This window comes from Mugil cephalus, chromosome 13 (assembly GCF_022458985.1).
Source record: "Mugil cephalus isolate CIBA_MC_2020 chromosome 13, CIBA_Mcephalus_1.1, whole genome shotgun sequence".
NCBI lineage: Eukaryota > Metazoa > Chordata > Actinopteri > Mugiliformes > Mugilidae > Mugil > Mugil cephalus.
This window is the reverse complement of record NC_061782.1, coordinates 11,721,130-11,745,533: the sequence shown is the minus strand read 5'-3', so window position 1 is coordinate 11,745,533 and position 24,404 is coordinate 11,721,130. Positions and strand designations below refer to the sequence as shown.

Genomic DNA, 24,404 nt, shown 5'->3' with positions numbered 1-24,404 from the left:
ATTTCCTGAACAATGTGTCCTAAACTTTCCAAAACTGACAGACTTCAACCACAGAATTATTTACTGGCTATAGCAAACCGCACCCCTACATTATATCAGGTGCTGCTGTATACGGTCTGACAAATGGTTGGATTCTGTAATTTGAAATAAAAACGGAACTGATCGTGATTTTTGTCACTGTAATTAGCTGCTCGGGTCAGACCGGACACTTTATAGGTCTCTAAAACTGATGGCGCCATTGTCTATGTGTACTCAAGGCTTAGCTGGCTGACCTTTCAAGTGCACCACCCTTATTTAAAACACCAATTTCGAGTCCTATTAAGTTCTGAGAGCTGGCTAATTAATTGCTCCTCAAATGCAAAGATTTAAGTCTTCAGTGGATCGCTCAGGCGCTCAGCAGCCATCATGGGAGGGCAATGTCAGCCCAAAGTAAGAAAAGTCAAGCTTTGTAATAGTAAGGCTACTAGAAAGAAATGCACACTATAATTAACACCGTTAAAGGAATCTAGAAAGCGGAAAGAATCGGTTTTCTGCAAACAGCTGCATGTCAAAACAACAGTTCTTATATTATATACAGTACAGTGTGGCAGTGTTGTTTTCAAGGGGGCATTTGACATTTGGATTTGAACTTACTCCTCATTACTGTCATCGCAGCTACTTGAAAGGGGAAAATCCATATTCTGATCAAAAGAGAGGAAGTGTGCGTTGACCCCGAGGTGTGCTGCAGTGTTTAATAGGTCTGTGCATGTAAATGAGCAGCTGTGAACCTGGAGACGATGTCACAGGGTTGATTCACCGGCAAGATGAATGTTATGATGCCTGTGCCCGGTTGGTGTGGAATAAATCACCCGTGATCGCCACACAATGCACGGTGGTTACAGTTCTGTTGAACTTGCACCTGACTTGCTGTAAAAATTCAAAAAAAAAAGAGGGAGAGAGAGAGACAAAAAAAAGAAAAAAGAAACGGACCAACTTCAGCCTTGCGAAAAAAAAAAGAAAAGAAAAAAAAAACAAGGTGGCTGCAGTTTTTAGAGCGAGGAGCCGCAACTGTGGTCCACCGAGACGGAGAGTTTTTTCGGAGTCACAAGAGGACCTATAGCTCAAAGCGTTCCTGGACTGGCTTCACCTCTAAACCGACTGCTTCTTAATTTATGCATTCATACTCTAAGCAGATGTTTAATGCGCACAAAGCTGGGTAACTGAAGCAAAGTTCTCATGGCTCAGCTTTCTCCCCCATTTAAAAAAAAAAAAGAAAAAAAAAACAGCCACCAATCTACCGACCCCTCTCCTCCAAAACAATGCTCTATTGTTAAAGGGGTCTACTCAGGGGCTGTCTGGCCTACCTATCCCAATCTTCTTCTGTAACAAAGGAAAGTGTGTGTATGTGTGTGCAGGTGTGGAAACAAAAGAGCTGGCGGAAGGCAGACGTACGATGTAGAGCTCACGGTTGAAGGGTGAAACGCACACTATCTCTGCACATGAGTGACCAGCCCTCGCCTTATGAGGATTCCTTTGTTCGCTTTTAGGTTATAGCTCAATCACCAGCAGCGAAACAAAACAAGGAAGAAAAAAAAAGACTCCCGGCTCTCCACAAAAGGCTATCTGTAGTTCTCAACTGAGTACCATTGTTCCCTATTCACATCATCACATTATCGTATTCTTTATAAAGATTACGGCAGAGGCTGAATGCTATTTTTGTCCTAACAACCTAGAAGTGAGAGGCGGGGGGGAAAAAACTTATCAATCTCTCAAAAAGATACCAAATTAACTCCCAGCACTTCCTCCTTGCTTTCCTCTCGTGTCCTTGGAAACACAGCCCAAACCTTTGTGTCCCACAATTCAGATGACTCATGTTGCTTAGTTTCCACAAACGGCATCTTTCAATCAGTGATTTTTTTTTGTTTGTTTTTTTGTTTTGTCTTTTAACTGAAAGACGATGTGTTTGTCAAAGTGACGCTGAAGCGCCGCAGATGCGCTATTGAACATATCACTGCTTTGTGAACATGCTATTAAAATGTGTTTAACTAAGGCTGGTGTTTCTTCCAGCCCCTTAACAGCGTCCAGAGCTCGCTAGAACCCAGAAACAGCAGCGTACTCTCAACGTTTCATTGTAATCAGCTTCTGATTCGTAAGCCACGGGATGACAAATCATTCCCGTGTTATTAGTGCTCCAAGGACAGAGGAGGCCGAGAGCAACAATAATCGTGACGCCGAGCACAAAAGCTCGCCTTATTCGTGGCATGTCTAGACGGCATTAGACATCGCAAGCCTTCTATTTTGAGGGATCGAATCACAATGGACGCAATCCTTAGCATATACTGTGTATTCAGTTTCTGCAAATAAACTGCGGCGCACTAAAAATATGAATCAAATTGCCAATCAGCTGGCAGTTCTTGAACAGGCGTATTCCAGTAACATATAAAACATAAAAATATGTTTGACGTGACACATTTCTTCATTGTCTTGCCCAGAAAAAGCGAGCTAGCGAAGTATAAACTCTTTAAACTCTTGAAGCTATGGAAGGAGGCAGCCTAGAACAACAGGTATAACAAATCACATCTGAAGCTCATTAATCTTTTTTTAAGTTGTGCTCATTGAGGAAACATTTATATAGATGAGCACACAACCCAACCAAACCAAAACTTCTTATTTGTGTGCTTTGCTTTCCTGCAAATTGAGCCATAACGTGATAATAAGAGAGATTTAGAGGTGCTGGTTGCATTTTGTTTCGCTCTGCCCAAAAAATGGAATGCTATTCATTCCTTTCTCCTTTCTTCTCTCTTAATACTAATACATCCTAACCAACTACTGGATGGCTAGACACGCGTGACTATTCATTGAGTTATGGGTATAGCGACAATGCACTTACATTTTTTTTAATCTTTATTTATTTTAAAATGGTACAATTTTTGAACTACAATCAGGCGCCTACACTAACTGACCACCTTCCTAATATTGTGTAGACTTCCACGACAGTTGTGACTCATTAGGGAATGGACATGAGCCTTCTGGGGCGGGGGGTCCTGTGGTGTCTGCAACAAAACGTTATTAATGGAGGGCCTTTGGGTCCTCTGGGTTAAGGAGAGCAGCCTCTGCAGATCACCTCACAGTTACTTGACCAGTTTGTTCTTAAACCGTTTTGTCTGTGTCAGGCTGCATCCTGGTATCGATCAAGGAGTGTCATAGCTGTGGGGTGGGGGTGCCTGGTCTGGTCTAGGTGGGTGGTACATGTCTAAGTAACATCCACATGAATGAATGCCAGGTCCAAAAGTTTCCCAGCAGAACACTGAATTGTAACAAGATGATCAACGTCATTTACTTCTCAAATCAATGGTTTTAATGTTGCGGCTGATCAGCGTAAATTCCATGATCCATAAATATTCTCTCAATACGCACAATCCAGATGAGACTAGTCCAACGGAGTAAGGGCTTTTAATGTTAAATGAAAAATCATCCTCTATGGTGTATCAGATGTCGACCGGATGCTTCCTTGTATTGAAAACGAAGACGGCCACTTGTGCACTCAGGAGGACTCGCTTAAATAAGAAGCTGCATGAAACCTTAATCAACATAACGGCACCTGAGTATGGATATTTATATTCTTCTCTGCGCCCCCTCTCAAAGAGTTGCAGGGCTTTTAAGCGAGCGCAATAAAAAGCGACTGTACTCACTGTAGAGGATGGTGCCCTGTGCGGATCTTGTTTTCACTGTCAAATAGAGAAAAACAGTGGTGTCCTTGACGGCGGCAGGTCGATTATTGCTGTCAGCAGAAGGCTGGAGAAGGACTGCGAGGGGCTGCAGCTCCAAATACGATGTGCCATCGAATGAGGGGATATATACTGTGGTATCTGGAAACAATGTAAAATGTAAAAAATAAATTAGGAAATGCATTTGAATGGAGCGGAGAGGAAAAAAAGAGTAGAATTATGAAAATGTATCACTTAAAAACAATATTTTCCACATTTGTGTACATATTTGGCATACATCTAAATGGAGACTGACGTCTCTACTAAAAGCAATGTCCTAAGTGCTTTTGCTCGAATACAGAACAGCAAGTGTTATTGGTGAATGCAGCACAGATAGCTTGTCCGTGAGCGGAGTCAGCAGGGTCTTGTCAGAGCCGCGTGCTCGTGTGCACATCTCCCATCGGAAGACAAAGCGATATGACTTTAAGGAAAGGTGGAGGAGGTACGCGCTCAGGTCATCAACTCCGCAAGCCACTGATGGCCTTTTACACAAAGGACGTCGCACACCTGCTGGATAGCTCGCTGTTCAGGTGCATGACAGTCAATTCAAAATAGGCCACCCCGGCCTCGGCTCGGGGGACTCTGCCCGCAGAGCCCATCTCTCAAGGAAAACTGCAGTTTATTCTTAGCTGAGAACGCATAACATACAGTACGTGCAGGGATCCAAAAATCACTTCTTACGGTGAGAGAAACACGAGCGTCCTCCCATGACTTTTGCGTTCAGTTTTGATGTCAGATCAAATGGATTTTTATAGTAAGATGTGAGTGACATACATTTAAACCAGACTAGAAATAAAAAAGAAAGATCAAAGATATTGGAATAAATATAGAATACGATAAATCTCCTGAAGCCTCAGAGCTGGAGATCTACATGGCTGGCTTTATGGCGGTCAACGGTGCAGACTCGAGGTCGCTAATAAGTGAACAGCAGTCCGGGGCAGGACCCAGACGCTGACCGTGGGGCTGTGAGTGATGAATTGATGGGAATTATTACATTTCCAGCCTTTATGACATTGATTTAGCAGCCGGGGACACTGACAGACCCACCGCACGTGTTGTAAATATTCTCACGTGATGCCACTCGGTAAATCAAGGTCTCTGTGAGCATTTCAGTAAGCATCTTAAGCCAGTGAGATACACACACACACACACACACATAGACGAGAGATGGGAAAACAATTATTAACCCTGGTTGGGCAAGAAAGAGCTCACATCTCTCACTGAAGAAGAAGGAAAGAGAAAGTGGGATTAAAGAGGAGAAGAAAGAAAGGAAGGGTTAAAGTTGTTCAATTGTTAAGACGTGGTGAGACTGTTGTTATTAGAAAATTGGGTGAGACTATTGACTGTGGGAAAGTCAAGTAACACATTTTCAATTTTTTTCTTTCTATTATCCATTCAGCTTAATGTGGAAACTGAATTATTGTTGATCTCTTATCAACTGCCCGCCCCCCTGAGGCGTGGCCCCAGGCGGCAGTGACGTCAATGCATACCCTGTATTTGCGGGTGTCGCATGCAACACTTTTTTTTATATAATCGCCATTATCATTTGTGCTCAAATTTGCAAAGATTATGGTGCATATGTTCAATATTGGTTGTTATTGTAACTACCATTGGTTAGTGAGACCGAATAACAGTGTCTGGCAGCAGCTTCCCTCCATAATTTACTGTGGTTCTGCTTGACTGTGCGTCAAGCAGTAACAGTGGGCAGTTAGTGCTGTGTTAGTGGGTTTATTCATGGCAACAGGGATAACGCAATTCTTGGGTATAAGTCATTCTCGTCAACAGGCCCTGCAGAAAATGGCCTTAATGAGCCTATGAAAAGGAATCAAATCATGCAGTAAGAGGAAATACCAGCAAGGTGAACTGCAGGGTTTGACATTAAATCCAAATTACCGGCTTGAGGGACAGCAGGATGCTAGCTCGGTCCAGATTAATAATCGGTCACCAGACCAAAACCAGGGGACATTCTCTGTACCATTTCTCAAATGGTCAAAAAACAAGTTTTTTTTTTTCTTTCTTCACCTGTACTGTGTGACTGTTACCGATCGCGCGGAGTGGATGGCTCCTCTGAGCTGTGCAGAGAATAATGCGGAGCAGACATGACAGCCAATACTTCAAATTACAAGGAGGAAATAAAAACTGTGTTTCTTTTGTTGTTGCGAGGAGCCATCTCCTTGTGCCGAAAAATGATGTATCAATACTGTAAGATTTGTTGGCTGTTTCCTGCTAAGGCAGATTGAGCTGGCTCATTTGCAAAGGCCCCGGCAATTACAGGAAACACACATTAGATGCCCACAAAAAGAGCTGGCGGAACCTAGCCAGTGTGCTGGCGAATCAGGAAGCTGACAACCCCTCATCAGGTCCCATTAATGTCAAACAAAAAGACAGAAAGGCTCACCACCCTAAAACAGTCTTTTCTCTTTGCCTTTTAAAAAAAATTGTTTGTTATTTTTCCTGACTACTTTTATAGACAGGCTTCTCCTTCTTGCATTGATCTCTGAAAGTATTACCTGTGTCGTGGTTCATTTCAGATTTCAGAATGAGATTCTCTTGAGAAATAAATAAATCAAATTTAATTATATTCTAGTCTTGTTTTGTTGAACATTTGGGCTTTCTTGCACAAATGAAAAGGCGAGTTAAAAGAATATGGTTAATGGCTAGTTTAGGTGATTTATAAAGAAAACGAACAAACAAAAAAAAATAACAACAACCAAATTTGAGAAAGCTGTGTTCGAAAATAGAATACACCAATGAGGAAAAATGTGGGCACGCTCATATTTGGATGGATGTTGTGATTAAGGAAAAGTTGTTGAAATGACATAAATGGGACAAACTCACGCTCTCGACTTCTATTTTATTATTACTTTCTGGCAAACACCCTACATCGCAGCTTCAAATATATGAGAAGAAAGGACATGAGGCAATGAGCCGTAAAAGGAGGTCATGATCAATACAGACCAAGCCTGAATAATTTCCTACCTCACTGCTTTCACATTTTATGCCTTGTACTTCACCTGGCAAGCCTCTCACTCCGCAACTAATTTTTGTGATCGCCTTCAACTGGATGCTTTCATAGTCGAGAGAATGTCTCTGGCAAGGTCTACAACCTACGTTGTTGTCTTTGAAGAGACAATTCATCAGCGCTTTAAACCCTGACATGCCCAGTTGAACTGAATTTATCTTGACAAAACCTGTCTTATGGTTGGCTACTTGATATCAAATACTTACTCAACCGCCAGGCAAGGACCTGGATTATATCACACCTCGCAAGAGATGCAGCCTTGGCTCCTAATAAGGGAGCAGGACTTTATGTACCAACAGCACATAGGGTATGTCCTGATTCTTACTGAGGCATTATAACCATCTTCCTAATACTTGTGTAGGTCTCCCTTGTGCCTCCAGAACAGTTGTGACTCATCAGAGAATGGACATGGGCCTTCTGATGGTGTCCCATGGTGTCTGCTTCCATGAAGGAGTGTCATTACTATGGGGTGTGGGTGTCAGGTCTGGTCTAAGTGGGTGGTACATGTCTAAGCAACATCCACACGGATACAAATCTAAAAGTTTCCCAGCAGATCATTGTATTGTCACAAGATGGTCAGTGTTGACTTCGCCTGTCAGTGGTTGTAATGTTGTGGCTGATTGATGTATTTGGATTTTTCAGAGTGACAGCTCCGATGTGGTGGTAAATCAGATGTGTGTCAGCCCCCTGTGTGTTATGCCTCGTGATTTAAGTCACCTTTGTAATACAGTTGACAGCATAAAAAGGCAAAAATGTGCATTGTGAGATTGCAGTGGCAAATTTGAAGAAATCCCCTCAAGGTGTTGCTGAGATACAATGTTCACAAGCTGCGTTATCGACCTTGGCCTTTGTCTTTTTATCACCAATATCTAATCAGCCACGTTTGAAGAAATCTCTTTGTGAACACTCTCAATGTGTTCTTGTGTTCGTGCACACACACGTTTGTATGGCTATCTTTGTGCTGACACTTATTGGCATAATACATTCTCTAGCCCTTTACGCTAACCTTAACCATCTCAACTAAACGCCTAACCCTAAGCCTTACCCTAACCCTAACGATGACCTAATGAAACCTTTAACCTAAAACTGAGTTTTAACCCTCAAACAGCCTCGTAAATAAGCGAGGACTGTCCAAAATGTCCTCAATCTGATGGTGTAAAACTTTTTGATGTTGTAAAACTGGTCCTCGGAAAGATAGCTGTAAAAGTACGCGCACACACACACACACACACACACACATGTGTGTGCTGTCAGTTTGTACTGTACTTCATTGCATGTGGATGAATCAACTGTTACATTTTAGGGCTTGTATTACTCACTTTAATCATGAGTAAGAGAAATCTTCGACGGGTGTGCACCGTGATCTTTTTTGATACGTGCAGTGTGACATGTCAGCGATTCATCTAGGCCACAAACAAGTCCGCATCATTAGTCACCGCACTGTATGACGTATCTATAATTAACCGAGAGCAGGGGTGACATGCTCCACTCTTCTCTTGTGGCTATTACTTAATTCAACTGGATGTGAGGACAAGGTTGTCACCCAGCAAAGTTGCCGCAGCGATACACATTTGCTGACGATGTCAGCATGTAAACAGCCCCTGGACTCAGAGGTCTGCAGGCTAAGAAGCATAGCTGCAAAGCATATCAGTGGGTGAGCGCTCACTTGATGGTGCACTCTGTTAAACCTGAGAGACCAGACTGATTTTGAGGAGGAGCAATTCCCCGAACTCAGCAGGAATTGCACTAAAAGGCCACTGCTGGCATTTAAAGGAAAAGTTTATGAGTGTGACAAGTTGAGAAATAAGCAGGAGTTTACTTACTTTACGAACATGGAAGGAAAAGGCTGAGGCCATATTTCCATGATTGTTGAGAATCAAATCAAGTGTAACATTTGATTCATTTCAGATGTACTGCGGAGGGGAAATTACTATATCACCGTTTACTATGTCATGTGGAATTGCAGGTTTGAATCTGAATTAATTTCCAATTAGCCTTAAGATTCCTAATGTGTGGCAGTCACATGAGATGAAAATTTATGCCACACCAGTTACATTTTGTTCTTAACTCTAAAGATGGCGAGAAATAAATGAATGAACAATCATGCCGGTGAATGAATCATATTCCTCGGTCTCCACCGCGGTTTTGGCCAAAGGCTCTCTAATAACTGGTTTAACATAGCAGTGTGTGTGGGGGTGGGGGGTAACGCTTTACACAATGTGGCCGTCTCCCACAGGAAAAACAGATGAGAGTGACAACTTAAAAATAGCACAGTTTTTGTTACAGCGCCCGGAGAGATGAATAACATTTCTGTGCATTACTTAAACACCTGTAAATTAGCATTTTTAGAATGCACAGCAGACGAGTCAAATCAGGGTCCACCTGCGCACACAGGCTGCTCAAGTCATGTTAATGACTGTTAACATTAGCTTTGAGGAGCTCCCAGTCAGGCTCACATGTGTTCTGCAAATATGAGATTATGTCATAGTCTAAACTGTGCACAAGGTTTCAAGGGCGAAGATCGACTTCCGTTCTTGAAACTCTCCAGCGCTAGTAGGAGTTTTGATCACCCTCATTATTCCTCTGGCATTAAATCCACAGCACAGACAACATTTGGTGGCTGCTATTTATCGGAGGTCTTTATTTAGAACCAAAGCCTGAAAGTATTGTTAGAGCGACATCTTGAGTTGCCTCTGAATAAAGTGAGCAAGTGAGCCAAAAGTGAGAAAGTCTCAACATTGATGATCTTGAAAAAGTGTCAATCAAAATTGTTGCAATTTTTTTTTAGTCCCACAAAACATTGGTTTTCTGATTACAGGTAATTGTTTGTTGTCTGTGTTCTGCCTCCCTACATGCTCTGCTGGTTAAGCCTTGGCTTCTCTCACATGGCAAGTGTTTACTGTGTGAAAGTGGCGGATTTCAACACACAAAAACGAACAGTTGGTAATAATTCCAAACTTGCAAAAAAACAGGCCTCTCATTTCGAGCTGATGACTGTGGATTTTTGTCAAAGGAAATCACAGTTGTTACTGGTGGATTTCGTTGCCAGCAAACTAGGCTATGATTGACTTTTCCGCATGCTCGGCAAGATGAAGCACAGTTTTGAAGTTCACAGCGGTTGCTCCTTCCGCCATTTTGCCAGTGCCAGAGTCCGTCTCACTTCTGGCTTATTCGGAAATGTGCAAGATGAGGTACATGAGTGGAACGGGCAGGTCACACCTCGGCAGACAGCTAGCAACCTGTGAGGGGCGTCTAAGTGCCACTCGCACAGATGCCATGCCCTTAAAAATGCACAACTTACATAAAAGGTTACATAAAAATTCCAACTCAATTGTGAAATTCACTACAGAGACTAAAACAGAGCCCAATACATTGAGTGGTTATAAACTGCTATAAGACTAGGGACTTTAGAAACGGACTGCCTCAAGTGGGCATTTAAGGAACTGCAGTTTTTGGAAAATCCAATTCTAAAATTCAAAAAAAGACCAACTTCCTCATTGTTGTGGCCGAAACTGAAACACTCTAGAAAATCAAATGGAGTGATACCAGATGCATGATTTATATCTGCCAAAAATATTTAATTTATATTAACAGAACCATTTTAATCCACGAATAATAATAAATACTGCGTGGCCAAAATAAAGGTACAAGCCTCCTTTTGGATAGTTAGTGCATGGGCGATTACCTTTCAGCTGGCAACAAGTTATTTAACTGCAACTGAGCAGCAAATTAAGAGCATGTTCACACAATGCTCACAAAGGGATTGGGATTGAACAGCTGTGTATCCTTAAGACAACCACAAATCAGTGAGGCTAACCATAAAAAAAGGCTTCAGTCGTCTAGGGAGCATAAATATTGGAGCAATAGAAGAAGGTCATGTGGTTTAATGAGTCCAAATTTACCCTTGTCCAGAGTGATGGGGCATCAGGGTAAGAAGAGAGACAGATGAAATGATGCACGCGTCATGCATAGTGTCTACTGTACCAGCCTGTGGGGGCAGTGCTATGATCTGGGGTTGCTGCAGTTGCTCAGGTCCAGGTTCAGCAACATTATGTCCAAAGAATGAGGTCAGCTGAATAACCAGGTTATTCCATTAATGGATTTTTTTTATCCCTGATCAGCATATTTCAAGATGACAATACCAGGATTTAATGAGCTCAAACTTTGAAAGAGTGGTTCAGGGAGCACAATATATAATTTTCACACATGGAGTCCAGACCTTAACCCCACTGAGAATCTTTGGGATATGCTGTGGAAGACTTCGCACAGTGGTCACTCTCCCATCATCAATACAAGATCTTGTTGAAAATTAAGACAACACTGGATGGAAATAAATCTTGTGACATAGCAGAAGCTTGTCAAAACAATGCCACGGAGAATGCATGTTGTAATCAAAGCCAAAGACAGTCCAAAAGAAAATCTTACAGTGCGTACATTGCGTGATGAAACGTCTCAGCTCATGTGCTTTCAAGCAATTAATTCCCACATTCTAGTGTCACCGCTGTTGTCACTGACAGAGACTGACTACAATGGCAAAATATAGGTTGCTCTTTTCTGCACTGTCAGAATATCATGCGTGACAGCAGAGGTAAAAAAAAAATAAATGAAAAAAATAAAAGGGATGTCAGGTGCCACTACAAGTGCACTGTGGAAAAAAAAAATCTGAACAGGAAAACCTCTTTAGTATGTGTGTCTAGTACCGTCATCTCCTTAGTATTAATGTCAGAGTGGTTGGAACAAAATAAATATTTTTGGTTGGGACAGGGATGAGAGCTTTAGCTGAATGTTGAGCGAGTGCTGCAAGGTCGCTCCCTCATTCTCGGTGAGCGTTGGAGGTGAACATGGACACACAACACTGGTTCAAGCTGCTTATATGGATCCTTCATTTCATTAATCATATACTGAATAATTCAAATCACTCACAATTCTTAAGGCAGCTGACTCCATTCTCCCTCATAGTGAAACCTATTAGCCAAAGAGGCTCAGCATGTATTAGCCAACGTAATTTGTTGGCTGGCTCTCGATGATACCACCACGGAGGTCACGGTACGGTAGGTTTTTAAGCCTTTTGTACAGAATGCGTGTGTGTTTCATGTATTAGTTATTAAAATCTGGTTAACACTGTCAGCTAAATGCAATAAAAAAAATCCTCAGACCTACCTTTCTCACAAAAAGTTCCAGTAAAATGAAGTGGGCAGAGGCAAGAAGGCAGATCTCCGCCAGGCAGTTGCAGCTCTTGACATGTTCCTCCGTTGCGGCAAAGACCAACACGGCAGACTTGGAGTTCTTGCAGGGGATGCTTTGGCGCTGGTGTGGGAGCTCCCAGCGATGTCGTGCTCACTGTGTCAGGGGAAGCTGATTGAGTTGTCAAACTTGAGGAACTTCTCGTGGAGGCTTCCGTTGCATACAAAGCATATCTGGAGGATTGGACCAAAGTTTGAGTACTTTAAGTGGGCAAAAATCCAATTTAAAACTGAAATTATTTGCTTTTAAGGCCAAAGTTATGAACTAGATCCCCGGGAAGTGGATCTATCCATAAAAAAAGGTAAATTTTAAGTGCAGCCATTTACCAGGTTGACATATTTTTGACTACAGTCCCAGGGAGACAGGAAATGTCTTACAGCGTTCTAAAATACAACATTTCTAAAGATGACGGCTTTGCATGTGTGCTAAGTGAAATCCCATTTTGTCAAAAAAAATAAAAAATTACCTGCACTGGTCTATGTTGCGACCAGCGATGGCATCGGGAGCGTGGAAGCTCCTAAGTTTATTAATTTCAATGACCTCAATGCAGCCAGTAAAGTTGTGGAATGGTTTGGCTCTCTTAGGTGAAAAACAAACAAAGATTCATTGTACACAAAACTTTTTTGACCATTTAATTTGAATATTTTGTTTAAAAAAAAAAATCACCAGTCTTACCTGATTGAGAAGATATTGTTGCGGCAAACCGCCTGTGAAGATGTGGTTCGTTCTTTGTATCATGTGTCCCAGCCAGTAATTACTAGCTGTGCTTTTTATTTTCTCATGACCTGAAAGAGTTAGCTCTGCTTCGCAAGGCGTCATGCGTTGCCTATGAAAGAGCAGAAACACCTCAGGTCTAATGCACAACAAGCACCGGCTCACTAGCTGCTGCACTGAATTTAACATTTTCCACGTGTCGTGCCGTTTTTCATTTAATGTGTTGCAGCAGTTATTATTATTGTTAATATTTCACTCAAGCACATCTGTTTTCCCTCTTTAGAAGAGTGTGGAAAAAAAGCGTAAAAATAATTTATCCTTGCGGTAAGTTTATGAAAGCGTTACAAAGACATATTAAAACTTTAAATGAATCCAGTGAAAGGAACTGCTGAACTGGGGATGCATTAATTTCATGTGTGTTAACTATGAAATTGAAACAAACTAAAAAAACAACAACAACAACAACATGAAATTTCGAAATCTTCAATGATGAAAAGGCGAGCGCTGGGTTTTTAATATCGGCTGTAAGTGTGCTTAATTGTTTTGCTTCTTCACAGTCCTTTTCTGAGGTCTTGTTTTCTCTAGGTGTCGTAGGAGGAGTCTCCGAACAACTATTCTGGACCCACCCCACAGTCATTCATAGATTTCAAAAAACCAATTCTCCACTCTGAGACAACAGGGGAGGGCAGATAATTACCTAAGTGCAGATTCTGGACTAACCGTCTGCAGCTTGAGGGTACTCAGGCCACAGATGCACAGTCCCCTCTCCGGCGTCTCCCGACACCCCTTGTTCCCAGAGTGGAAGTTAGGAGGTCCATGAACCAATCTAGTCTGATTTGTTAAGCCTGTACTTTGCGGGCTGTTGCATATGCCGGCTAAACACTCAGGGCGCTAACTCGGAGCTGCATAAGTCCTTCCTCTGGAGCCGGCGTGGAGAAGCGGTTAATTTAGAAGCAGTCTGCCAGAGCGGCCTGGCCAGCAGCCAGAGGGCACTGTGCTCACTGTCCTTGAGAAGTCAGCCCCACTGGGTTTCTATTTAACATATTGAAAAGCGTCTTTGACGGGAAGATATATTAAAAGTCTATAATGAGTTAGGCAGTGACGTTGAGGATGGCCGCGGTGTTGTAGCTCTGGGTCAAACCAGACAAAGATGGACGGACTCAGCCATCAGACAATTACAAAGAATTTGCTTTGTGACACCAGAAACCATTTTTCCACACTCCCAACCCTCTAGTTATGACAGCTCTCTTTCTTGCAGTGTCTCAAGGGGTTGGGCACGGAACATTATGATGGATTCATACTGCTGTTGTATTTTTCTTGCCGGGAAAAAAAAAATAAAAAAAATAACAGGTGTGGAGCCTTGTAGCACCTTAACCCTGATAGGCCCCTTGCATATTTAGGGCAGCGTAGCTTTCTGCCAAGAAAACACAAGACGACCTTCCCACTCAGCATCATTTCAGTGGGAATTTATTTATTCACCTTTGGCAAAAGAAACACCCTCAGTACCGAAACTTTTTGTCTGTGTCTTTTAAAATGCCATCTTCAGAAAACTACATCCATCACGCCAGTCACTTAAATTTAAAGATTAATCTGAAACTTTCTTCCGTAACTAAATTTATGGTAAAAATAGGAAAACGGCCTCTTTGCACAACGTTAAAACGTCTCTAAACTCTCTCCCGTTGAGTAAACCCGTTTGATAAAGGCTGAACATTAGCTGCTTTGTTTCAGCTTCAAGCTCATACATAATAAACTTGGTGTCTCGAAAACCAAACCACAATCTTCTTCATGTCAGAATATAATGGAGAGGGCTGGCAGCGAGACCGCGCACGGGCTTAGGAACAATATAACCAAAGGGGCCACAGCCTCACTTTAAATCATTTAAACATTGATTTTGTGCTCGGCCCTTGCTTGTTAATCTTTTCGTAATGAAAAACTGCAAATGAAGACTTTAGAACAGCCAATAAAACATGGCCAGTGATCACTAATGCATTTTAATAGGCACATTCTGACGTTTGTCTTAGTCCTTCAAAATGTGAGCCCATTTGCTCATTCGTACTAACATCTAAATTATCAGCCTGATTCCTGACAATTATATATCCTCCGTTGGAATTAGTTAGGCCACAACGTGTTCCTAAAAAATAAAATCTGAAAAACTTGGAATGACTGGACAACTGAGGATCAAGCTAATACCACCTGAGTTGCCAAGATGTTGTATTACTTGGACCTAAGGAGCTCATCATTGTGAAAGTGCCACTTTAGTTAATAGAATTTATTCCTACCTGAAGCAGAAACGCTGTATTACACGGCATCTGGTCTGACGTCTATGTAAATACACCATGTGAATATAAAAGCTATAAAATTAATCGATAACATTTCTGCTCGGAGCAGAAGATTGTATGCATGTGGACTGACCTCAACACACGTCTGAACATTTCAGCTTCACAAGGTTGAATCAGCGCAAAAAGAACATACCTGATATTTACAATGTGCACCGTGCCGTTGTCCACGTGAACTGAAGTACTGATCTGCGCGACTTCGTCGTCTTCGTTACAGCAAAACGCATACTGAAAAGTTTGAAAAGTTCAAAGTGGAGACCTCTCACATTGCTCTATGTGACACAGCTGCATTTTTTTTAAAGCAAACAAATTACAACCATGAAAAAACATGCACGATAAATTGTATTTATTTATTTTCTTTACCTGTAAGATTCCATCCCGAATGAAGAGTTTCATAAAAAAGAAGTCACCGTTTGCGGGTCCTTGGTCCACGTACAGTATTGTTCCCTGTGCCGCTGTGGTTTGAAATCTCACAGTAATGTTGTTGAGTGCGCTGAGGTCAATACCCTGAAACTCCAGGTATGAATTCCCGAAGTAATGAAGGAAGCTTGAATCTAGGAAATGCAGAACAGGACGGTGGATATTGGGGAAAATGGTAAAAGTGAGACAGATCGATCACTGAAAGAAGGAATTAAACTTTTCATTCGCTTTCCTCCAAAGACAGATCACGGGTTGGGATACAGAATAGCAAACTCCGTATTATTTCAGATTCAAAGTGGCAAAATACCCCTCAGCAGGGCTGGTGCTTATTGCCAGGAAGGTTTTAACATGGACTCATCAGCTTTTGTAACTCCAGTTGCACACACACACACTTGCTGGTTCATTAAAGGACAGGAGTGAAAACAAATGCATTGTCATATAACAGTCCTGCACTAAATCCCTTGTTAATACTCTGCTTATGCTGAAACAGTGTGAATTCAATTGTATTGTTGTTTAGGACGATAAAGTTTGAAACCGTATCGGATTAAACAAAAGCGTTTTTGATATTTTGCCTAAGCCGCTGAATAAAATGGGGCTGCCAGAAAAATAGAAACATGTCAGTCCAACGCAGTGGGATTAAATAGTAGCACGAAATGAAGACTTCAAAATGAAAACACAGCTCTCAGTTAACCTTCATTAAGATAAGAGTTTTTATACAAAGGTATTTTTAAAAAATTTTTCCCTAAATGTTAAGAATTCAGTCCAGAGAAGTATTAGCAGGAGATAGTTTGCATTCCAGTGCTTATTACCTGTGCCTCAACTGCTCAATACCGCAGTGGGTGGTATTGAGTTAATGCATGTCGATCAAGCAGAACATTACGACCACCTTCTTAATATCGTGTAGGTCTCCCTTGTACCTCCATAACAGTTGTGACTCATCAGATAATGGACATGGGAACATAATGTTCTCAGCGGATCCCACAGATACTTGATCAGTTTGGGATCTAGTGAATTTAGAGGCCATTTTTGTTCCTAAACCATTTTTGTGTGTGTCTGTGGGTCTGCGTCATGCTGCATCCTACTAGGAATAGCTGCTGCCATCAAGAAGCATCATTGCCTGCATCATTGCCTGGTGCCTGGTATGGTCTAGATGTGTGGTACATGTCTAAGCAACATCCACACGAAAGCCAGGTCGAAACAAGATGGTGAAGAACAAGACGGTGAATGTGTTTTTTTTTTTTACTTCTCCGGTCATAATGTTGTGGCTGATTGGCGTCCACTAGAATGTATTTGTTTTCCATAAAGTGCCTAATAAACCGGCAAGAGAGCTCATGCTTCTGAATAATATTTAAATGTGCCCTGTATCTGTTAAATAATCATGGAAACATGAATGTGATACATATAAATGAGCGCACAACAAAGCAGATTAAAGGGCAAAACGCAAAGAGAGAAAAAAAAAATTATTTTCAAAGCACAAGAGAAGATTTGAGGGCTCTTGGTAACGTCGCAGTTTTCCCCTCTGTTCACTGTACAGTCATACTGTAAATAGTCTTATTTGCCAAAAAGCTGTGAAGCATGCAAATGGCGCTATATTAGGCGAGAGAGGAACCTTGGCTGCAATGAACATACTCATAGAAGTTTATTACATGCCTCATTTTATAGCGGAATAACTTGGCTTATATCATCCATGAGAATGGGCAATTACGGGGGGTATTTCAGTAAAAGTTTCACTGCCCGCAAGCTTATTGGGGGGTAGTGACTCAGGCCAACTTAAAAGACTGAGTCAGGCTGCAATTGGGGGCGAGTATTAGCGGCTGCTCATGCTCAATATATTTCTCATTTGGGGGAAGTAGCACAATTTGACGCACAAAAGTCAAACCGGGAAGCCTGTTAAAAGGAAAAGAAGCTTCCTGGTGGCACCTGTCCCATGGTCCGTGTGCTCTTAACTTAAAAAAAAAAAAAAAACGCATTACTCTAGAGAAATCAGCAATGCTCCTTTAAAGTTGCTGCTACGATTAACCGGGCAGCTGTAAGTGAGACCTTTATCAATATTTGTTAGATGTCGAGCCCTAATAGGCCAGATCCCCTTTTTGATCTGAAAGTGGGCCCCTCGGGGGCATCTGGCAAACAAGCTAACCTAAATACCCCGTTTTTCTCAAGAGAGCAATATGACCAACACCCCGAGGAAAACCCCACGATAACAAAAAGTGAGAACTATCAGGAACAGATCTACTGTGATCTGTGAATTAATGAGGATAAATGTGCGCGGCAACAATGCTGCGCTGTCTCCTGCTTCACTCCTGACAACGGGGTTTGCCAATGCTGATGATGGAAAATTACCCCTCAGAGACAAAGCTATTCATTAATTTTAAAGCCTTGTTTAGTCTGATGTAGTCTTTGATGCAGTCTGAGGCTGCTGCCAGGAGGCAGTATCATGCCTCATTAGCAGTTAGCTTCAGCCTCCCCTTCAAAGGTCTCCTGTTTTTACCAATACCTTACGTTCTCACACCAAATTGTTCATGCATTCGCCCCTAAGTAACGACTCGTGCTAAATCTAAATTTTAAATGTATACTATATAAACTGCACTTTGCCTTTTCCCTCCACATTTTAATCTCCTGTTACCGTATCAGTATATTTTTTTAATGTTAACATAATGCTGACCAAGGAGTTTGCCATTACTGTACTCCGTTCAAAAGCTCTTCTGGAAAGAAGAAGAAGAAGAAGATGAAGAAAAAAAAATAAAAAGTTGTCTCACTGGGAATATTCCTTGATATAAATCTTCCAGATCATATTTAATTAGGGACGGCCTTAATACGTGGCCATAAAAGAGGAGAGAAAATTGATATGAGTCATATTTAATGTAACACAGAAAGGTGGAGCGCCGCCTCACAGCACGCCGGCCGTAGGTGGGTGTCAGACAGGTTAAGCCACGAGATATCCCTCCAGAAAAAATATATTTGGAGGAACGTGAACTTAAGATCAATTAATAGGAGGAAAGTCTTTGGACGGCAGGATTTAATTGATATAGACTTAATGTCCCGTTCGTTTAAAAAAGGAAAAAAAAAAAGAAGGCAGGATGTAAGTCCTGTTTCCCCCTTGATTTATTGGGCAAGGTAATAGACTGACTGATTGAACTTGTCACAGGACAGAGATAAAATACTGCTGAGGATCATTATTGGACCTTTGCAATTTCAGAGCCCTGTGGGAAGGCAAAAGGTCATCCTGCACCGACAAAATTTGCAGGAAAATATCTTACATTCAGGATGTTCAAGAGGTAGAATATCATTAAACCGCAGAGGAACACACACAGGAATTAAATCCTAAATATAATAGTGTTGTTTGTTTTCAGATCTGGTGTCTAATTATATCTCTGTTGTCTGCTTCTTTAAAAATAACTGATACGGTTACTCCCGTGCACCGCTCTGACAGTTACTGTATGGGAGCACGGAGGCCATAAACTACAGCTGACAAATTTAGACAGCGCTCTTCTCATCTCGCTGAACCCCCACTCCCCCCCTCCATGAATATTCACAACCCTGCGTATCTCGTGAATGTCATTATGACTCACCGTCAAAGTTGTGTCACCGTATACGTCTGAGTAGTTATGGGCCCACTAATCAGGCGCTGTCATCTCAATTACAAACAAAAAAGCAAAACGTCGACGAGAGCAACACGGGACGTTAAAACGAAGGTTAACGAGGTGACTGGACCGAGACGGGGGTGCGGCGGCATGCTCGAAATTTTAACTTCTTACTCATCGGGGGCTTAGGTGATTTCGTCTTGGCTGCACGTGGCGGCAAAAGATAACGGGAGCCACCTGTGCTGCTGCGATCACTCCGAGGAAAGTCAACCAGATCGTGGCTTAGCGGCAGTAAGCCTCCCTCCACAAGAAATGCCCTTTCTTAGATTCTCATCTGCCCTCACGGTGCTGAGAGTGAAATACTGTGGAGCTCAGAGCTGCACCGACAATGGCACTTCGTAAGGTCTATTTTTGTTGCTGTTTCCCTGTGAAACTTAAGAAAAAAAACAAACAGTTTTTGCATCAAAATTAACACAACGACAGCGTTCTGTTTAGCTGGGGATAAAAAGAGGGTATCCTCTAATGTCAGTGCACCATATTAACTAGCCCCTCTGCGTTTAAATTCACTTGACTTATTTCAAAGGTTGTGGAGCAGTCTTAGGTTTAAAGGAGCACTGTCTGAGTCTATTTCAAGCAGCACCAAGGGCACTGCATGTGTTTAGATGGTGACCTAGTTAGATAAACTCACGAGTTTCTGGGTCCTCGCACTTTAAAACGTGTTTACTTTGATTATGCACCTACATGTGAAAGGGTAACGTCATGTTTCGAACGCGTAAACGCTCCGGTTTTGTGTTTCTTTCCCCACACTCTGTGCTGTGTGTACATTTTAACCCCTTCCCGAGACCGGAGCACGGAATGAGCGCTGGATCAGGTGCGGCGGTGGGAAGACTCCATTATGTCTGGCCCACAGTGATTTTCAGAGTGTCGGAGTGAATTGGTTCAAGCTCGTCTGTGTTCAATAGGTCTGTTTTACAGTCCTGTGAGCAGTTTCAAAGGTAGACAGAGCTCATCTGTCAAGGAGTAACAATCTGCCCGGCGTCCCGAATTCCTCCTTTCGCATAGATGACTGAATCCAGGACCAATAATGTGTAACATATTGTGTTCTGTGTCTATCTCTGGAGTGTTAAAGGATATAGTCCCAAATAATGATTGGACTTATTACTCCTTGGAATCACTGTCCTCAAACTAAAATAGAAAATGCACTTTAGTGCCTAAAAAAAAAAAAAAATAGATTCTTACAAGCTTCTTTTTTCTCCTCCATTGCAGCTGCACAAACTCGGACAATCTCTGAATCAAGCCTTATATATCATCGCCTGCTATGTTCCAAAGGCTCTAAAATCACATTTGGAGTGCCAGCTCAGTGGGAGTCATTCGAAACTGGCAAACCTTGTGCTGGAAAAAATGTTCGGTAGGAAGGACAAGGGAAGGGTAGGTTTGCAATTTGTCGAAAAAAAAAAAAAAAAAACGACCATCGGTACAAATGAAATGCCGTAATGGATTATCAGTTTAAATAATTTAGTGTCAACACGTAATGTTAACGGAACCGATTGCCAAGTAATGGGCGGCGATGACTTGATGGAAAAGCGTTGGCCGCATTCGAGGTGTCCGTCGTTGAGATTCCACTCCTAATTCACGAGTCTGTGATTAATCTGAGTGTTTAGACCCGTCCTGAAAATGCAGACGAGTCAGAAAGTTGGACGGTGTTTTCAATGGAGGCGAAACTCTTTCACTGTGCGCAGCCTTTGAAGTTGCTCATGTGTCTTTCACAGTTTGCTCGGCTGCACTTAGAGAGCAGGCAGGAGGATGCTGCAGCATCCGTATACGCAGTGGTGGAAGAAATGGGTAGTTATTTTACTTCAAAAAGTAGCAATTCAACAATGTCTAACACGAGGAATGATAAATAAAAGGCAGAGGATGACGGCCGACCAAATGTATTCGCCTATTGGACGTAACGACCGCTCATCCAGAAAAAAAGAAATTCAGCCAGGCGGAAGAACACAATTTTAAAGAAATGCTGCAGAAGTTAAACAAAAAGAATATTATTTTCACAATGATTTTGTACTTGTGGTAATTGGTGATTAAGACTGATCAAGATGGGGCTAGTTCTTCTAGAAACCATTAGTTTAAGCCTCTGGAGCCTTTTTTTTTTGTTTTGTTATTTTTGAACCTCGATTCCCAGAGATCCATTGTCACTGCTGCTTGTGTGGTCAGCTCCATGTTGATTCCATTTCTCTGGCAGAAAGATTACTTCTAGGTGGTTGATCACATGTCATATTCGTTCCGAATATTGTCCTTTCATATCCAGTGATTACATCAGCAGTCCTAGGTCACACTTCAAATTATACATCAGTTGGCACCACATAATGATTTAAGACATTTGTTTAAATGAAAATTGTTAAGATTGACACCTTAAATAGTAAACAATTATAGCTTATTGGGTTTTAAACTGCTTACATGAAATACATTTATTTTCTTTAGGTTTTTTTTGGGAGGGGGGGATTATTATAGGCATCAAAGAACTGACAACTTAATCTGTAGGAATGCAATTTTTATTGGCACGTCTCATTTTTATGTCTTAATCTGGAAACTAGCCAGCAATTACAGCTGTCAAATAAATGCAGTGGCCTTGAATATATTTCCTTCTGAGGGGCAGCGAAACATAGCATTAAAGCCACCTCTACTATTCAGCTGCTTTCCACAACTAAAAGTGCTTACATGCGTGCACAGCATGGCCCGTACCTGCGGACGGCTCAGCGGTCGGCGCGGGGCTGAGTGTTGGCGTCAGCGGGCTGGGTGTGAAGCCGCGAGTGATGTTCCCGACTGCAGTCGCCAAGGGAACAGGCTCCGTAACGGGAGGCAGGCAGCTGACCTTGTTGATGCCATCTACACAGGAAAATGCTTCTGGACATGGATTCAGCAGGCAATCATCGTAGTTGTGCTCGCAGTTCCTCCCCTGTGTATGTAAAGTAGACAGCCTTGAGATGTGTCGTGCAACTCCGCGCTGAAATGCTAAATGGAGGATAATGTTTACAGCTTGAATAATAAAGAGCACTGGCACAATGAAAACATACGTCACGTATGATGTGGGATAGCTTTTGGTGATTGATTATTAAATTACAATGATTATTTTTCATTTGTGTGCAAAATCAAAATAAGAAATATGTCATTAATTCATTCAAAATCGCAACAGCAGCAAATATAAAAACACCTGATTTTCCCGCCTTAAAAAGCAAAGGACAGAAATGGTTTGAGTTCAGGTGACAAAGCAAAAGTTGATCATACAGTTTAACAGTTCAGTTAATTAGCACCAAGGAACTGTTTAAGGGTCAAAGGGAGCAAGAGGTTAATGAAAACACAGAAAAGATGGATGTGGGGGATAAGGTGGTGGATCCTCACCACAAATCCAGGACGACAGAAACAGGTGTAGCCATAGCCTGGATCATTCTGAATGCATATCCCCTGGTTGCACGGCTGTGGAAGGCACTCATTAATGTCATCCTCACAGTGAAGGCCTGTCCAACCTGCCAGGAACAAAAGCCCACAGAGTGCCGTGGTGAGCCCAGACTCTCCCACTTCCACCCTCTGAAGTGAATATCAATCAGATTCTCTTACATTGATTTGCTTCTTTTTGGATTCGCACACATACACAGACAAGAAAAGGCTTTCACTAAAGAGTAAGATGCCTGCATACATTTTAATGAGCCGAGGCAGTATCGTCTTTTTATCACTGTCTTTTTTTTTTTTTTTTTTCCCAGTACTGTATGCCTACAAATTTCTCCCTGGAGACCTGTGGCTTTGAATGGCTTTGAGGCGCAGAAGCTATGTAGGCATTATGGTAACCTTTAGCAACACTTTATATGGGCCCTTTCAATTCAATATGGATGTTCTGTAAGCACTAAGACGGTTTACATAAGGTAAACTGTACTCTGCTACATCTGGGGCACAGGAAGCGGCCGAATCCTTTTTGTTCACTTCAGAAAACGTCTTGCCACAGAGGCTATGTTTAAGTAATATTACTCATGAGCTACACAGGTCGCCTCTAACAGGTTTTTACAAAGGAGGAAAAGAAAAAAAAAAAAAACACCTCGGCCGCCTCATTTCAAAGTAAACTGAGAAACTCGCAGGATATCTGAATGACTCACCTGACCTGCAATGACAGACGTAGCTATTAATAAGATCTTGGCAAATGGCACCGTTGTGGCAGGGAGCTGAGCAACATTCGTTAACATCCACTTCACAGAAGCCCCCCATGAAACCTGGTGGACAGCTAAGAAAACATATCATAGTTTAGAAACAGCGAGGCTGTCTCGCAGGCCTGTCACTTCCTTCACATGGGGTTGACACATTGCATTCGAGAGCTGTTCCTTTTCATTATTACTCGTCAAAAAAGACCGCAGCAGACATTTATTTTTTGGGAGATCTGAAAGGAGGCAATAAAGCCAAGAGCGGGTTCCATTAATCAGAGAAAAATATGTAGGAAAAATGAAGCAAATGCCTCCAAAAAAGCAACCAAATGTAATTCTAATCATTGCAGTAATAACCCTTAATATATAGAAATGCATGCACAATTACTTTGTGTGTCAATACGAGTACTGCTCTCACCCTCTGTGTGCTCACAGCATCACTGCTAATATGTTTCTGCTACAAAAAGTGGGTAAACATTCGCCGGTGAAAATTAAAGTTTGCGCACCACAAACTTGACATTACAGAGCTTATCTGCAAGGAAGACTCAGCAGTGCATAAAACCCACAGGTATACAACATGAATATTTTGTGTGCTGGGTAATAGGTTGAGAGGGGTGATTTACACAGGATGTGCGGCACCTCAAGCTAAGAGAGGTACCACTCGGCTCTGCAGATGTCACCCCCGTCGGCTTTAAGATTTTTGCAGGGGCGCAGCCGTTCTCCAGATGGACAACGGGGGCCGACTGCGCATCGATGCAACCCGAGGCCGAGGAAGAGCGCGGTCTGCTGACTTGCATGGATTTGTAATTTCTTAAAACCACCGAGCGCCAAATGAGACTGAGCACATGCGAAACAACGCAAATGAAGGGGTTCAGATTTTCGAAACAGACGTTTAAGTGGTCGCTCTCGAAGTAAATGCTAAAAAAGCTCTTGTTGCTGTGTTTATGAGGCCTGGGGTGTTGACTGATGTTGTAAACTGAGATCTGCACAGCACAATCAATGTAATCACGGAACGCTACAACATCGGAAAACGGGCAAAGATTTTCATGCAGCACCTCCAGGTTGACCACCATGAGAGAATGGATCTGGCGCACAATTGATGTGCACCACAACCTGTTGTACTGCATGTATCCCAGAGGTACTGTGGAGAAGAAACT

At 42.1% G+C, this 24,404-nt stretch overlaps 1 protein-coding gene across 1 annotated transcript in view; it reads right to left on the bottom strand.

The window, feature by feature from the left end:
* Positions 1 to 24,404, bottom strand: part of eys (eyes shut homolog) — a 165,001-nt gene that overhangs the window by 51,282 nt on the left and 89,315 nt on the right. The window contains exons 32-40 of the mRNA XM_047602144.1: positions 23,206 to 23,330; positions 22,460 to 22,584; positions 21,803 to 22,016; positions 15,426 to 15,616; positions 15,199 to 15,290; positions 12,688 to 12,838; positions 12,479 to 12,591; positions 11,929 to 12,185; positions 3,672 to 3,848 (exon numbers count right to left, since the gene is read on the bottom strand). Coding sequence (XP_047458100.1) covers positions 3,672 to 3,848; positions 11,929 to 12,185; positions 12,479 to 12,591; positions 12,688 to 12,838; positions 15,199 to 15,290; positions 15,426 to 15,616; positions 21,803 to 22,016; positions 22,460 to 22,584; positions 23,206 to 23,330 — 1,445 coding nt within the window. The remainder of the gene's footprint in view (positions 1 to 3,671; positions 3,849 to 11,928; positions 12,186 to 12,478; positions 12,592 to 12,687; positions 12,839 to 15,198; positions 15,291 to 15,425; positions 15,617 to 21,802; positions 22,017 to 22,459; positions 22,585 to 23,205; positions 23,331 to 24,404) is intronic.